Below are 14,521 nucleotides of genomic sequence, written 5' to 3' on the forward strand. Positions count from 1 at the left end.
TATTAGTTCGACTGGAATCACCAGCACAGGGGCCAGTTCTGTGGGTAAACGCAATATCTGTGCTGGCGCTGACAGTACCAATGGGGGTTATTCCGACCTGATCGCACGTTGCCGTTTTTCACAGCGCAGTGATCAGGTCAGAAGTGCGCATGCGTATGCACCGCAATGCGCAGGCGCGTCGTACGGGTACAAAGTGGATCATTGCTAGGCGATTGATTTAACTAAGAATCCATTCGCACAGCCGTTCACAAAGAGACTGACAGGAAGAAGGCGTTTGTGGGTGTCAACTGACCGTTTTCAGGGAGTGGTTTGAAAAACGCAGGCGTGTCCAAGCGTTTGCAAGGCGAGTGTCTGACGTCAATTCCGGGACCGGACAGGCTGCAGTGATCGCAGCGGCTGAGTAAGTACAGACCTACTCAGAAACTGCACAAACTGTTTTTGTACCGCTCGGCTGCACATGCGATCGCACACTTGCAAAGCGAAAATACACTCCCCTGTGGGCGGCGTCTATGGGTTTGCACGGCTGCAAAAAGTAGCTAGCGAGCGAGGACTGTGCATCCCCCAATATCTGTGCATGACGTGTATCAGTTATATGGGAGGGGGGACTGTGCATCCCCCAATATCTGTGCATGACATGTATCAGTTATATGGGAGGGGGGACTGTGCATCCCCCAATATCTGTGCATGACATGTATCAGTTATATGGGAGGGGGGACTGTGCATCCCTAGTATCTGTGCATGGCATGTATCAGTTATATGGGAAGGGGAACTGTGCATCCCCAATATCTGTGCTGGAAGTACCAATGTCTCTGCATGGCATTTGTCAGGGGAGGCTGTGCACGACATATATCAATTACATGGGAGGGGAGGAGGGGTTGGGCTGTGTATCCCCAAAATGATAATATAGTATGCACCCATTGGGTCACACAGGGACAGGTGCATGGTGACAGGCAGCTGAGTGACAGGTGTGCCTTACTCCCTCTCATCCGGGATCCTCCACCGCGCGCCCTCCCCAGCAGCCCAGACAGTCAGCACCAGCAGCAGCCTCCTCGTGCGCGCGCCGCGCGTCCCCCAGCCCTGTGCCGTGCGCGCTCCCGGCCTCCCCAGGCGGCCCGGGGCTTTGAACGGGAGTAACCCCGAGCCGCGCTCCCAGCAGCGGGGGAGACCTTTACCCTCCTTCCCCCCTCCCTCTCCGGCAGCCTAAGCAGCCGCGTCCCTGCACCGCATCATGGCGGCCCTCAGCAAGTCCGTCCCGCATAGCTGCTATGAGATCGGGCACACCTGGAACCCGTCCTGCTTCACCTCCTACCTGCAGATCACGCAGAGCGCCATGGAGGAGTCCCTGAAGATCTATGCACCCCTCTACCTGGTGAGAGTGCTGGCTGGCTAGCTTGGGGAGGAGAGGGCCCGGGGAGGAGAGGGCCCGGGGAGGAGGTGCCTGCTGCTGCTGCTGCCTTCCTGCTTCCGCACTGTGTACTGTATATACTGTACTATATATATATATATATATATATATATATATATAAAATCTCTGTATGCACAATGCATGTCTTCCTGTGCATGTGTGCTGGGACTTGTAGTTCCACATCAGTGGTAGTGCCACGTCTGACACTGACCTACAGTGTGACTTTCCAGAGACGCCCTATCCTGGAAGTCCGGGCCAGAGGGACCCTAGGCTCTGTATACTATTCTATATATTACTGGTGTATTGCACTTAGAGGGGTCGCTTGTCCAGCCTCACTTACCCCGGCCTCGCATTCCGCCTGCCCCGAATCCATTCTCTCTCTCCCCTGCGCTGGGAGCCCCCACTGCGCAAATGCCAGTCTCAGGATGTGCCATAGGCTGTAAGTAGTGTATATATACTTGTGTGTGTTCCCGGATGCAGGCCGTGTGACTACATACACATATGTAGTACACCGGCCTGTCACTGGATTAGGCTGGCGTGATTTGCATTCTGCACATCGTATATGGATTACTAGCGTTAGCGTGGGCATGTGTATTTCATACGTGTCCAGTTTGCACGGCTGATCGGTGAACCCTCAGAGTGGGACTTCTCATGCTCTGGGTTCAGGCCTGTGTTTCTCATCCTGATACATTGATCCCTTTTAAATTACAGCTGTCACTTGGCCACAGTTCTTTATAGGGAATGGGTCACGGTCCGCAGATCACTAGAATGTATGCGTCTGATGCATGCTATGCAAAGGTCAGGGTCCTCCGCCATCTGATTGTGAAGCGCAAGGAAGGTCTTTTTTGTTTTTCTTAGCTAAAGTCCAAAAACTAGAGTGACTCTGGGAACTGGCAGGCCAAAGGGGAAGCTTAATAAGTTTTCCCAGGAGTTGGGCACCCCATGTTCATTCTACAAACAGGTGGGTATCTGAGCCCCCTTCTGCTTGGCCCAAACTCCCCAGATGGGGTCTTGCTCCTGTGGTGTGTATGTATAGGTATAGGAAACTATAAGGGGGCCTATTCAAAATTTTCGGATTGGTCCACAACAGGAGAACACCTGACGTAGGAATGTTCCTGCTGTCCCGTATCATTGCCGGTAACCTAATGTGACCCCCTAGTGTTATACATAAATATGCTATATGTTCTGTACTTATTTTATCAGGTTTGAACTAATATTTATTTTATGGTAACTTGTAATAAAGTATTTTAATTGTACTGTTAACCGCCCTCTTTATAGATAATTAATGAGCCGTGGTATACAGACACTCCCATTCTCTCACTCTTAACTCTTCAAAAATAGTCATTTATCACAAGCCAATTTGTCTCCAGTGCAGAAGCCATAGTGTGTGAGCTATTTACATAGTCATCAGTGCATTTTGGTCTCCAGAAAAATGGCTGTCTCTTGCATAACACAGCAATAGAAGCACACTTTCACACAGCTTTATTTAGATACTTCCTATCAGTAGAACGAACAACACATTCTCTGCACAATGACATGCAGTTTACTGACAGGCAGATTTCTGCATTCTGGACGTTATTCTCATTCGCTGTGATGTGTGTGCGTGTGATGTGTGTGTGTTTTACATGGGAGAGGCATGGGACACAGAACTTGGGTCATTCCGAGTTGATCGCTAGCTGCATTTGTTCACAGTGCAACGATCAGACTAAAAAAACGGCAGTTCTTCGTATGAGGCGCAATGCGCACGCGCGTCGTACGGGCACAGGGTCTAGCGAAGCATTTCAGTCGCACTGGTGGCTGCAAAGTGATTGACATGAAGTGGGCGTTTCTGGGTGTCAACTGACCGTTTTCAGGGAGTGTTCAGGAAAAAAAACGCAGGCATCCCAGGAAAAACGCAGGCGTGGCTGGGCGAACGCTGGCCGGGTTTGTGACGTCAAAACAGGAACTGAACAGTCTGAAGTGATCGCAAGCGCTGAGTAGGTTTTGAGCTACTCTGAAACTGCACAAAAAAACTTTGTAGCCGCTCTGCGATACAAGTGATTGCAGTTCTGCTAAGCTATAATACACTCCCAGTGGGCAGCGGCATAGCGTTTGTACTGCTGCTAAAAACTGCTAGCGAGCGATCAACTCGGAATGACCCCATTAGTGGGAGCGGAGTTTTGCGTCCGGGAAAAAGTCAGACAAACTCTGACATTATAATTTGCGTCTGTTTCCTGGAACTTGGTCAGTGTAATGGCATGCGTCTTTTGCGCTCACATTGCAAATTGGATTCAATCCCGGATGGCTTCTTTTATAGCGGGAAGCGTCCGATTTATTTCAGACCAACTGGAAACGTTAAAAATATCCATTTAACATCCGTGCTATTTTAACAGTTGCCCATTGATAGAACGCCAGCCATTGGCACCCAAAAGTCCCATGATAAAGCAACACCCCCCCTAAATAAACAACAGTCCTACAGAACGAATAAGCAGTTTATGTTGATATGCAGCATGGCAATATTCTGTGTGTCTTGTGACTGTATCGGCAAACCTAATTATGTTAGTGTTTGGATGGAATACACTGTAGCATAACATTCTGTATGCAGATACAGAATTGCAGAGGTGCGGCACTCACAGCATAATTAAAGAAATAGCAGGGACTCAAAAATGATCTCAACGTTTCAATTTCATGTCAGAAATTTCGTCAAGCGTTATGTATTACTTATGAGGGCACCCTTCTGGACTTTATATAATATACTTTCTCTAACGTCCTAAGTGGATGCTGGGGACTCCGTAAGGACCATGGGGAATAGCGGCTCCGCAGGAGACTGGGCACAACTAAAGAAAGCTTTAGGACTACCTGGTGTGCACTGGCTCCTCCCTCTATGTCCCTCCTCCAGACCTCAGTTAGAATTTTGTGCCCGGCCGAGCTGGATGCACACTAGGGGCTCTCCTGAGCTCTTAGAAAGAAAGTAATATTAGTTTTTTTATTTTCAGTGAGATCTGCTGGCAACAGACTCACTGCTACGAGGGACCTAGGGGAGAGAAGCGAACCTACCTGCTTGCAGCCAGCTTGGGCTTCTAGGCTACTGGACACCATTAGCTCCAGAGGGATCGAACACAGGCCCAGCCTCGGTCGTCCGGAGCCGCGCCGCCGTCCCCCTAGCAGAGCCAGAAGCAAGAAGACGTTCCTGGAAATCGGCGGCAGAAGACTTCGGTCTTCATTAAGGTAGCGCACAGCACTGCAGCTGTGCGCCATTGCTCCCCATTACCACACACTCCGGTCACTGATGGGTGCAGGGCGCTGGGGGGGGGGGGGGGGCGCCCTGGGCTGCAATATGAGTACCTTACCTGGCAAATTAACACATAATAGTCTTTAAGACTATATATGTGTAAAAATCCCCTGCCATAACTGTATAAAAAAAGCGGGAGAAGTCCGCCGGAAAAGGGGCGGGGCTATCTTCCTCAGCACACTGGCGCCATTTTCCCTCACGGCTCCGCTGGAAGGATCGCTCCCCAGGCTCTCCTCTGCAGTTCCAGACTACATAGGGTAAAAAAGAGAGGGGGGGCACTAAATTTAGGCGCAATCTGTGTTATATAAGCAGCTATAGGGGAAAATTCACTGTGTAGTGTGTATCCCTGTTTTATATAGCGCTCTGGTGTGTGCTGGCATACTCTCTCTCTGTCTCCCCAAAGGGCTTTGTGGGGTCCTGTCCTCAGTCAGAGCATTCCCTGTGTGTGTGCGGTGTGTCGGTACGGCTGTGTCGACATGTTTGATGAGGAGGCTTATGTGGAGGCGGAGCAGGTGCCGATAAATGTGATGTCACCCCCTGCGGGGCCGACACCTGAATGGATGGACACGTGGAAGGAATTACGTGACAGTGTCAATTCTTTACATAAAAGATTTGACGACATGGCAGATGTGGGACAGCCGGCTTCTCAGCTCGTGCCTGCCCAGGCGTCTCAAAAGCCATCAGGGGCTCTAAAACGCCCGCTACCTCAGATGGCAGACACAGATGTCGACACGAATACTGACTCCAGTGTCGACGATGATGAGACTAGTGTACATTAGAATAGAGCCACCTGTTACATGATTACGGCAATGAAAAATGTGTTGCATATTTCTGATATTACCCCAGGTACCACAAAAAAGGGTATTATGTTTGGGGAGAAAAAACTACCAGTGGTTTTTCCCCCTTCTGATGAATTAAATGAAGTGTTTGATGAAGCGTGGGCTTCCCCCGATAAGAAACTGGTCATTTCTAAAAAGTTACTAATGGTGTACCCTTTCCCGCCAGAGGATAGGTCACGTTGGTAGACATCCCCTAGGGTGGATAAAGCGCTCACACGCCTGTCAAAGAAGGTGGCACTACCGTCTCCGGACACGGCCGCCCTAAAGGAACCTGCTGATAGGAAGCAGGAGGCTATCCTGAAGTCTGTTTATACACACTCAGGTATTATACTGAGACCGCTATTGCTTCAGCATGGATGTGCAGTGCTGCAGCTGCGTCGTCAGATTCCCTGTCAGAAAATATTGATACCTTAGACAGGGACACTATATTGCTAACTATAGAGCATATTAAAGACGCAGTCTTATACATGAGAGATGCACAGATTAGATATTTGCCGGCTGGCATCTAAAATAAGTGAAATGTCCATTTCTGCCAGGAGGGGTTTATGGACTCGGCAGTGGACAGGAGATGCAGATTCTAAAAGGCACATGGAAGTTTTGCCTTACAAGGGTGAGGAGTTGTTTGGGGATGGTCTCTCTGACCTAGTTTCCACAGCAACAGCTGGAAAGTCAACATTTTTACCCCATGTTCCCTCACACCCAAAGAAAGCACCGTATTATCAGGTACAGTCCTTTTGGCCCCAGAAAGGCAAGCGGGTTAGAGGCGCGTCCTTTCTGCCCAGAGGCAGAGGTAGAGGGAAAAAGCTGCAAAATACAGTCAGTTCCCAGGAACAAAAGTCCTCCCCCCGCTTCATCTAAGTCCACCGTATGACGCTGGGGCTCCACAGGCGGAGCCAGGTGCGGTGGGGGCCCGTCTCAAGAACTTCAGCGATCAGTGGGCTCGCTCACGGGTGGATCCCTGGATTCTACAAGTGGTATCTCAGGGGTACAAGCTGGAATTCGAGACGTCTCCCCCTCGCCGTTTCCTCAAATCTGCCTTGCCAATAACTCCCTCATACAGGGAGGCAGTGCTAGAGGCAATTCACAAGCTGTATTCTCAGCAGGTGATAGTCAAGGTACCCCTCCTTCAACAAGGAAGGGGTTACTATTCCACAATGTTTGTGGTACCGAATCCGGACGGTTCGGTGAGACCCATTTTAAATTTGAAATCCTTGAACACCTATATAAAAAGCAATAAGAAAATAATTCCTCTCTGGGCGCCGCAAATGAGCTGCACAGGAAAGTACTAAATAGAACACCAATCTATACAACCTTGTAAAAAAAGAAAAAAGTACGATCTCACTTTTGCGCTCAATGTCCAGAAAATTCAGTTTTGCCACAGTGGACCGATGTAGTTCATTCAATATGAAAAAGAAAAAAAATGCACCATAGTATAATACTGCATTGAGACCAGATCTTTCACCACTGTGTAATACAGGGAATGGAAATGTGGATATAGTCCCAAAACTGGAAAGTTCAAGCTTCCACCTCTTTTTCAAGGCACCCAACGTGATATGCAGGATTTATGGTGATGGACGCTTACATGTAAGCTTACTTCTGTAAGACGTGATGAAAACTCATAAAGGTTTCTTTTGTTGGCCTTACGATCTCTTCATATAGGTAGATGGACCCCAATATCCCTCGTAACAAATCAAAGCCAGAGATACAATCCAATTAGGACAAGGACACTCTTTATTAGAGTACAAACAAAAGAGTGAACAGAAAAAAACCATACCATGTGGGAAAAGGCAGGATGTTGTTAATAGCCAATAGCAATGGGTCCGGATACCAATAGCTATTTATCCCCCACTATGGATAGTCAAATCTGTCACCCACAACAACACACTGTGTCGACGCGTTTCGACGCTATGCAGCGTCTTTTTCAAGATTCACAGTGTGTAATCACTAGAAATACAAGTTGAAATTAGGTCCCACTTGACCAATAATAAACATGCAGTGATTCCATATATTTTCTAAAACATACTGACATTGTTATTTAACTCTTTCTAAACAACATTTTCCTATTTTAAAAACTGATGATATTTACCAACAGTCATAGAGAGTTTGGACTTCATTATAAAACTATTCAAACAAACTTAAGCATCAAACCGGTTACATACCCCTGGAGTACAGCATGTCCTGTCTGTTCAGGTAGAGAACAAACATGATTGTAATCATGTGTTTTATATAGGCAATGGTCTGATTGGTGTAAATTCAATCAACCAATCAGAGTTAAAATAGGCAGATGACTGGCACTTTTATAAGCCAATGTGTATTCACATTCACAGCTGATCGTTAGTGTGTAATCACTAGAAATACAAGTTTAAATTAGGTCCCACTTGACCAATAATGAACATGCAGTGATTCCATATATTTTCTAAAATATTTTCTAAAACATACTAACATTGTTATTTAACTCTTTCTAAACAACATTTTTCCTATTTTAAAAACTGATGATATTTACCAACAGACAGGGTATGTTTTTGTTTGGTTTGGGTAATGCTGTTTCCTAATTTCATAATTCAAAACATAACATTTTAAGGAACATATTATAAACAGATACAAAAAATAAAACATATTTATAAAAACCACCTTATTTCGAAATCGTGGTTTAAACCAAGCGGCGCAAGGCTATTAAAATCAAATATATTTTTCATTTCAGATCTGGCTAATCTGTTGTCTCTATCTCTGGTCCTCCAATTGTTCTTGATCCATTTTATAGCACAAAAGCTTTTTAAACCTTTCAGAGAGTTCTCATGTTTGTCTTTAAAATGTAGGGAAAAAGGGTGATTTTCATTCCCCTTCAAAATGTTCCTGACATGTTCTGCCCATCTGATTTTAACTTGTCGTTTTGTTTTGCCAATGTATAATAAATTACACTTACAGACAATGGCATAGACAACATAATCCGTGTGACATGTAATAAAATCATCTATCCTGACTTTTTTCTGTCTCCATATAAACTGCGTCACCTTAGATTCAGTACTAGGGCAGGCTTTGCACATCCTACATTCCCCACAACGGTAGAAGCCCTTATTTCTAGGTAAAAACCTTTTTCCGTCCATGGGTAGAGCACTGCTAACCAAAGTATTTTTAATATTGGGAGCTCTTTTATATGTGAAACGTGGTTTCTGTGGCAAAATCTTAACTAGAATCTCATCTTTGAGAAGAATATTCCAATTTTTCTTCACTATTCCCTCAATTCTCTTATATTGCTTGTTGAATTGAGTGTGGAATGACAAGGGGAAGTTTCGAGTGCGTGTTTTTTCTTTCCTCTCTAATAATACTGATCTTTCAACTTCTTCTACCTCCTTTGAGATCTTATCTAATGTGGATACGTCGTATCCTTTGGTTGCAAAATTGGACACCATTAGACTCGCTTGTTCTCTGTATTTCTCTTTACTAGAACAATTCCTCCGTACCCTAAGTAATTGGCTTTTGGGTACGTTAGTGAGACAGAGATTAATGTTCCCATACCTGAAAGGGCTGGGAGACGATTTCAGAGTGCTGATAATCGGTCTAGATGGAATAAGAAGACCAGGTACCCTAATACTAAATTTTCAGCAAGGTGGTCCCCCTCTAGGAATTTTCCCTTAAGAAGGGGAGAGCATACACATAAAAAAGATTATAATCCCACAGCTGAGAATGCTGCTGAGCAATGGGCCCGTAATCGAGCACCAAACAACTACAAAGATAGGAATGTTATAAATAGGACATCCTGGGTACAAAATAGGCCCAATGAGACACGATCATCTACTGATCTTGATGGAAGATCAATCAACCATCATTTTTTGGAGAATACCCAGTTTCAGAGGAGGTACCATTAGGGGATAGAAAAATCATCAGCAGTAACTCCAGACGCAAAAGAGGAAAGAGGGGTGGAAAGAAAAGAAATAAAAAGAAAAGAAAAAAGATAGAGGTTGATAGAGAACAAATATGTGAAAACATTGTATCCACTTCAGGGTCAAGCGTTGAATCAAATATTGAGACAGGGGTTAAAATCTTTAATCTCAGTAGCTATGTACTTAATGAGATAGAGACCAATGTTCTCAAAAAGGGGTTTAAATTTTGCCCAACTAATGACATCAATCATTTCAACCTATACGTAGACTTGCAGAAATTTGTCCGTAATCTGTCACTAAAGCGATTTTTTGATGATAAGATACAGGACGAAGTTGATGAGAATGCACCCAAATTCAGACGAAAATCTGTGTTTAATCCCACACACAGCAGAGGCTGTTTTGTTGACACTTTTTATAAAAGTGTCCTTAATGATTTCAATCAACTTAGGGATGCTGTTCCCAACAAAAGGAATAATCTAAATAAAAAAGAACGTGAGTGTTTAAAAAACCTGCAGGATAACACTGATATTGTTTTGAAGGCAGCTGATAAGGGAGGAGGCATAGTAATCATGAGTAAGGAAAACTACATCAAAGAAGGACTCCGACAATTAAATGACGGGGATACCTATGTTAGGCTGAAAAGTGACCCCTCTTCTAGTATTTTTAAGGCATATGATAATCTCATTAGTCAATATGTAGATTTAAATGTCATTGACGACAATACTGCTCAATATTTGGTGAATGAGAATTTCTCTATCCCAGTGTTATACCTTTTGCCAAAGGTTCATAAATGTATTGATAACCCCCCAGGTAGGCCAATAGTGGCAGGTACCAATGCAATTACCTCTAATCTTTCGGCTTACATAGATTACCAATTACAACCATTTGTAACAAAGGGACGATCACACCTTAAGGATACCAGAGATATATTGAATCATCTCTTGGGGGTACATTGGGATGATGATTGTTTTCTAATCACCGCTGATGTCTCCTCACTTTATACGATAATTTCCCATGATGCTGGTTTAGATGCAATCAGGTCTACATTAGTAGATGAACACCTTGACAGTTCCCTTACTCAGTTCATTTTGGATGGTATTTCTTTTATACTTAGAAACAATTATTTCAATTTTGATGGACTTTTTTATAAACAACTCGTTGGTACCGCCATGGGCACCAGGTTCGCACCCAGCTATGCCAATCTCTTCATGTCCAAGTGGGAGGAGTCCCATATTTGGGCAGGTCATGGCTGGGGTGCGAGCCTGGTGCACTGGTGGCGGTACATCGATGATATTCTCTTTGTGTGGAAAGGAGAAGAAGGTGACCTCCAGGATTTTTGTAGATACCTTAATGATAATGAATTAAATATTCATTTGTCCTTTTCCATCAGTAAATCCAACGTCAATTTCCTGGATCTTAATATAACAGTAGAGGACGGGAGTCTGGTGACAAGTAATTACACCAAGCCAACCGACTGTAATACATACATACCTCTAGACAGTAATCATCTACCTATTTGGCTCACTAACGTACCCAAAAGCCAATTACTTAGGGTACGGAGGAATTGTTCTAGTAAAGAGAAATACAGAGAACAAGCGAGTCTAATGGTGTCCAATTTTGCAACCAAAGGATACGACGTATCCACATTAGATAAGATCTCAGTATTATTAGAGAGGAAAGAAAAAACACGCACTCGAAACTTCCCCTTGTCATTCCACACTCAATTCAACAAGCAATATAAGAGAATTGAGGGAATAGTGAAGAAAAATTGGAATATTCTTCTCAAAGATGAGATTCTAGTTAAGATTTTGCCACAGAAACCACGTTTCACATATAAAAGAGCTCCCAATATTAAAAATACTTTGGTTAGCAGTGCTCTACCCATGGACGGAAAAAGGTTTTTACCTAGAAATAAGGGCTTCTACCGTTGTGGGGAATGTAGGATGTGCAAAGCCTGCCCTAGTACTGAATCTAAGGTGACGCAGTTTATATGGAGACAGAAAAAAGTCAGGATAGATGATTTTATTACATGTCACACGGATTATGTTGTCTATGCCATTGTCTGTAAGTGTAATTTATTATACATTGGCAAAACAAAACGACAAGTTAAAATCAGATGGGCAGAACATGTCAGGAACATTTTGAAGGGGAATGAAAATCACCCTTTTTCCCTACATTTTAAAGACAAACATGAGAACTCTCTGAAAGGTTTAAAAAGCTTTTGTGCTATAAAATGGATCAAGAACAATTGGAGGACCAGAGATAGAGACAACAGATTAGCCAGATCTGAAATGAAAAATATATTTGATTTTAATAGCCTTGCGCCGCTTGGTTTAAACCACGATTTCGAAATAAGGTGGTTTTTATAAATATGTTTTATTTTTTGTATCTGTTTATAATATGTTCCTTAAAATGTTATGTTTTGAATTATGAAATTAGGAAACAGCATTACCCAAACCAAACAAAAACATACCCTGTCTGTTGGTAAATATCATCAGTTTTTAAAATAGGAAAAATGTTGTTTAGAAAGAGTTAAATAACAATGTTAGTATGTTTTAGAAAATATTTTAGAAAATATATGGAATCACTGCATGTTCATTATTGGTCAAGTGGGACCTAATTTAAACTTGTATTTCTAGTGATTACACACTAACGATCAGCTGTGAATGTGAATACACATTGGCTTATAAAAGTGCCAGTCATCTGCCTATTTTAACTCTGATTGGTTGATTGAATTTACACCAATCAGACCATTGCCTATATAAAACACATGATTACAATCATGTTTGTTCTCTACCTGAACAGACAGGACATGCTGTACTCCAGGGGTATGTAACCGGTTTGATGCTTAAGTTTGTTTGAATAGTTTTATAATGAAGTCCAAACTCTCTATGACTGTTGGTAAATATCATCAGTTTTTAAAATAGGAAAATGTTGTTTAGAAAGAGTTAAATAACAATGTCAGTATGTTTTAGAAAATATATGGAATCACTGCATGTTTATTATTGGTCAAGTGGGACCTAATTTCAACTTGTATTTCTAGTGATTACACACTGTGAATCTTGAAAAAGACGCTGCATAGCGTCGAAACGCGTCGACACAGTGTGTTGTTGTGGGTGACAGATTTGACTATCCATAGTGGGGGATAAATAGCTATTGGTATCCGGACCCATTGCTATTGGCTATTAACAACATCCTGCCTTTTCCCACATGGTATGGTTTTTTTCTGTTCACTCTTTTGTTTGTACTCTAATAAAGAGTGTCCTTGTCCTAATTGGATTGTATCTCTGGCTTTGATTTGTTACGAGGGATATTGGGGTCCATCTACCTATATGAAGAGATCGTAAGGCCAACAAAAGAAACCTTTATGAGTTTTCATCACGTCTTACAGAAGTAAGCTTACATGTAAGCGTCCATCACCATAAATCCTGCATATCACGTTGGGTGCCTTGAAAAAGAGGTGGAAGCTTGAACTTTCCAGTTTTGGGACTATATCCACATTTCCATTCCCTGTATTACACAGTGGTGAAAGATCTGGTCTCAATGCAGTATTATACTATGGTGCATTTTTTTTCTTTTTCATATTGAATGAACTACATCGGTCCACTGTGGCAAAACTGAATTTTCTGGACATTGAGCGCAAAAGTGAGATCGTACTTTTTTCTTTTTTTACCTATATAAAAAGGTTCAAGTTCAAGATGGAATCGCTCAGGGCGGTTATTTCAAGCCTGGAAGAAGGGGATTACATGGTATCACTGGACATCAAGGATGCTTACCTACATGTCCCCATTTACCCTCCTCACCAGGAGTACCTCAGATTTGTGGTACAGGACTGTCATTACCAATTTCAGACGTTGCCGTTTGGTCTGTCCACGGCACTGAGGATATTTACCAAGGTAATGGCCGAAATGATGATACTCCTTCGAAAAAAGGGAGTTTTAATTATCCCGTACTTGGACGATCTCCTTATAAAGGCGAGGTCCAGGGAGCAGTTGTTGGTCGGGGTAGCACTATCTCGGGAGGTGCTACAACAGCACGGTTGGATTCTGAATATTCCAAAGTCACAGCTGGTTCCTACGACACGTCTACTGTTCCTGGGGATGGTTCTGGACACAGACCAGAAAAGGGTTTTTCTCCCGGAGGAGAAAGCCAAGGTGTTGTCATCTCTAGTCAGAGATCTCCTGAAACCAAAACAGGTGTCGGTGCATCACTGCACGCGAGTCCTGGGAAAAATGATAGCTTCTTACGAAGCAATTCCATTCGGCAGGTTCCATGCAAGAATCTTTCAGTGGGATCTGTTGGACAAGTGGTCCGGATCGCATCTTCAGATGCATCGGCTGATAACCCTGTCTCCAAGGACCAGGGTGTCTCTGCTGTGGTGGCTGCAGAGTGCTCATCTTCTAGAGGGCCGCAGATTCGGCATACAGGACTGGGTCCTGGTGACCACGGATGCCAGCCTTCGAGGCTGGGGGGCAGTCACACTGGGAAGAAACTTCCAAGGACTATGGTCAAGCCAGGAGATTTCCCTACACATAAATATTCTGGAACTAAGGGCCATTTACAATGCCCTAAGTCAGGCAAGACCCTGCTTCAAAACCAGCCGGTGCTGATTCAGTCAGGCAACATCACGGCGGTCGCCCATGTAAACCGACAGGGCGGCACAAGAAGCAGGATGGCGATGGCAGAAGCCACAAGGATTCTCCGATGGGCGGAAAATCACGTGTTAGCACTGTCAGCAGTGTTCATTCCGGGAGTGGACAACTGGGAAGCAGACTTCCTCAGCAGGCACGACCTCCACCCGGGAGAATGGGGACTTCATCCAGAAGTCTTTCAGCTGATTGTAAACCGTTGGGAACGGCCACAGGTGGACATGATGGCGTCCCGCCTCAACAAAAAGCTAGAAAGATATTGCGCCAGGTCGACAGACCCTCAGGCAATAGCTGTGGACGCTCTAGTGACACCGTGGGTGTACCAGTCGGTTTATGTGTTCCCTCCTCTTCCTCTCATACCCAAGGTACTGAGGATAATAAGAAGCGGAGGAGTAAGAACTATACTCATTGTTCCGGATTGGCCAAGAAGAGCTTGGTACCCGGAACTTCAAGAAATGATCTCAGAGGACCCATGG

General features: G+C 44.1%; 1 protein-coding gene across 2 annotated transcripts in view; it reads left to right on the plus strand.

Moving 5' to 3' along the window:
* Window positions 1–1,033: 1,033 nt before the first annotated feature.
* TMEM135 (transmembrane protein 135) overlaps window positions 1,034–14,521 on the plus strand; it is a 593,255-nt gene continuing 579,767 nt past the window's right edge. For both annotated transcript variants that reach the window (XM_063951381.1, XM_063951382.1), the window contains exon 1: window positions 1,034–1,369. In XM_063951381.1, the coding sequence (XP_063807451.1) occupies window positions 1,229–1,369 (141 nt within the window). In that variant the 5' untranslated portion in view covers window positions 1,034–1,228. The remainder of the gene's footprint in view (window positions 1,370–14,521) is intronic.

The sequence above is a fragment of the Pseudophryne corroboree genome, chromosome 2 (genome assembly GCF_028390025.1).
Source record: "Pseudophryne corroboree isolate aPseCor3 chromosome 2, aPseCor3.hap2, whole genome shotgun sequence".
Classification (NCBI taxonomy): domain Eukaryota; kingdom Metazoa; phylum Chordata; class Amphibia; order Anura; family Myobatrachidae; genus Pseudophryne; species Pseudophryne corroboree.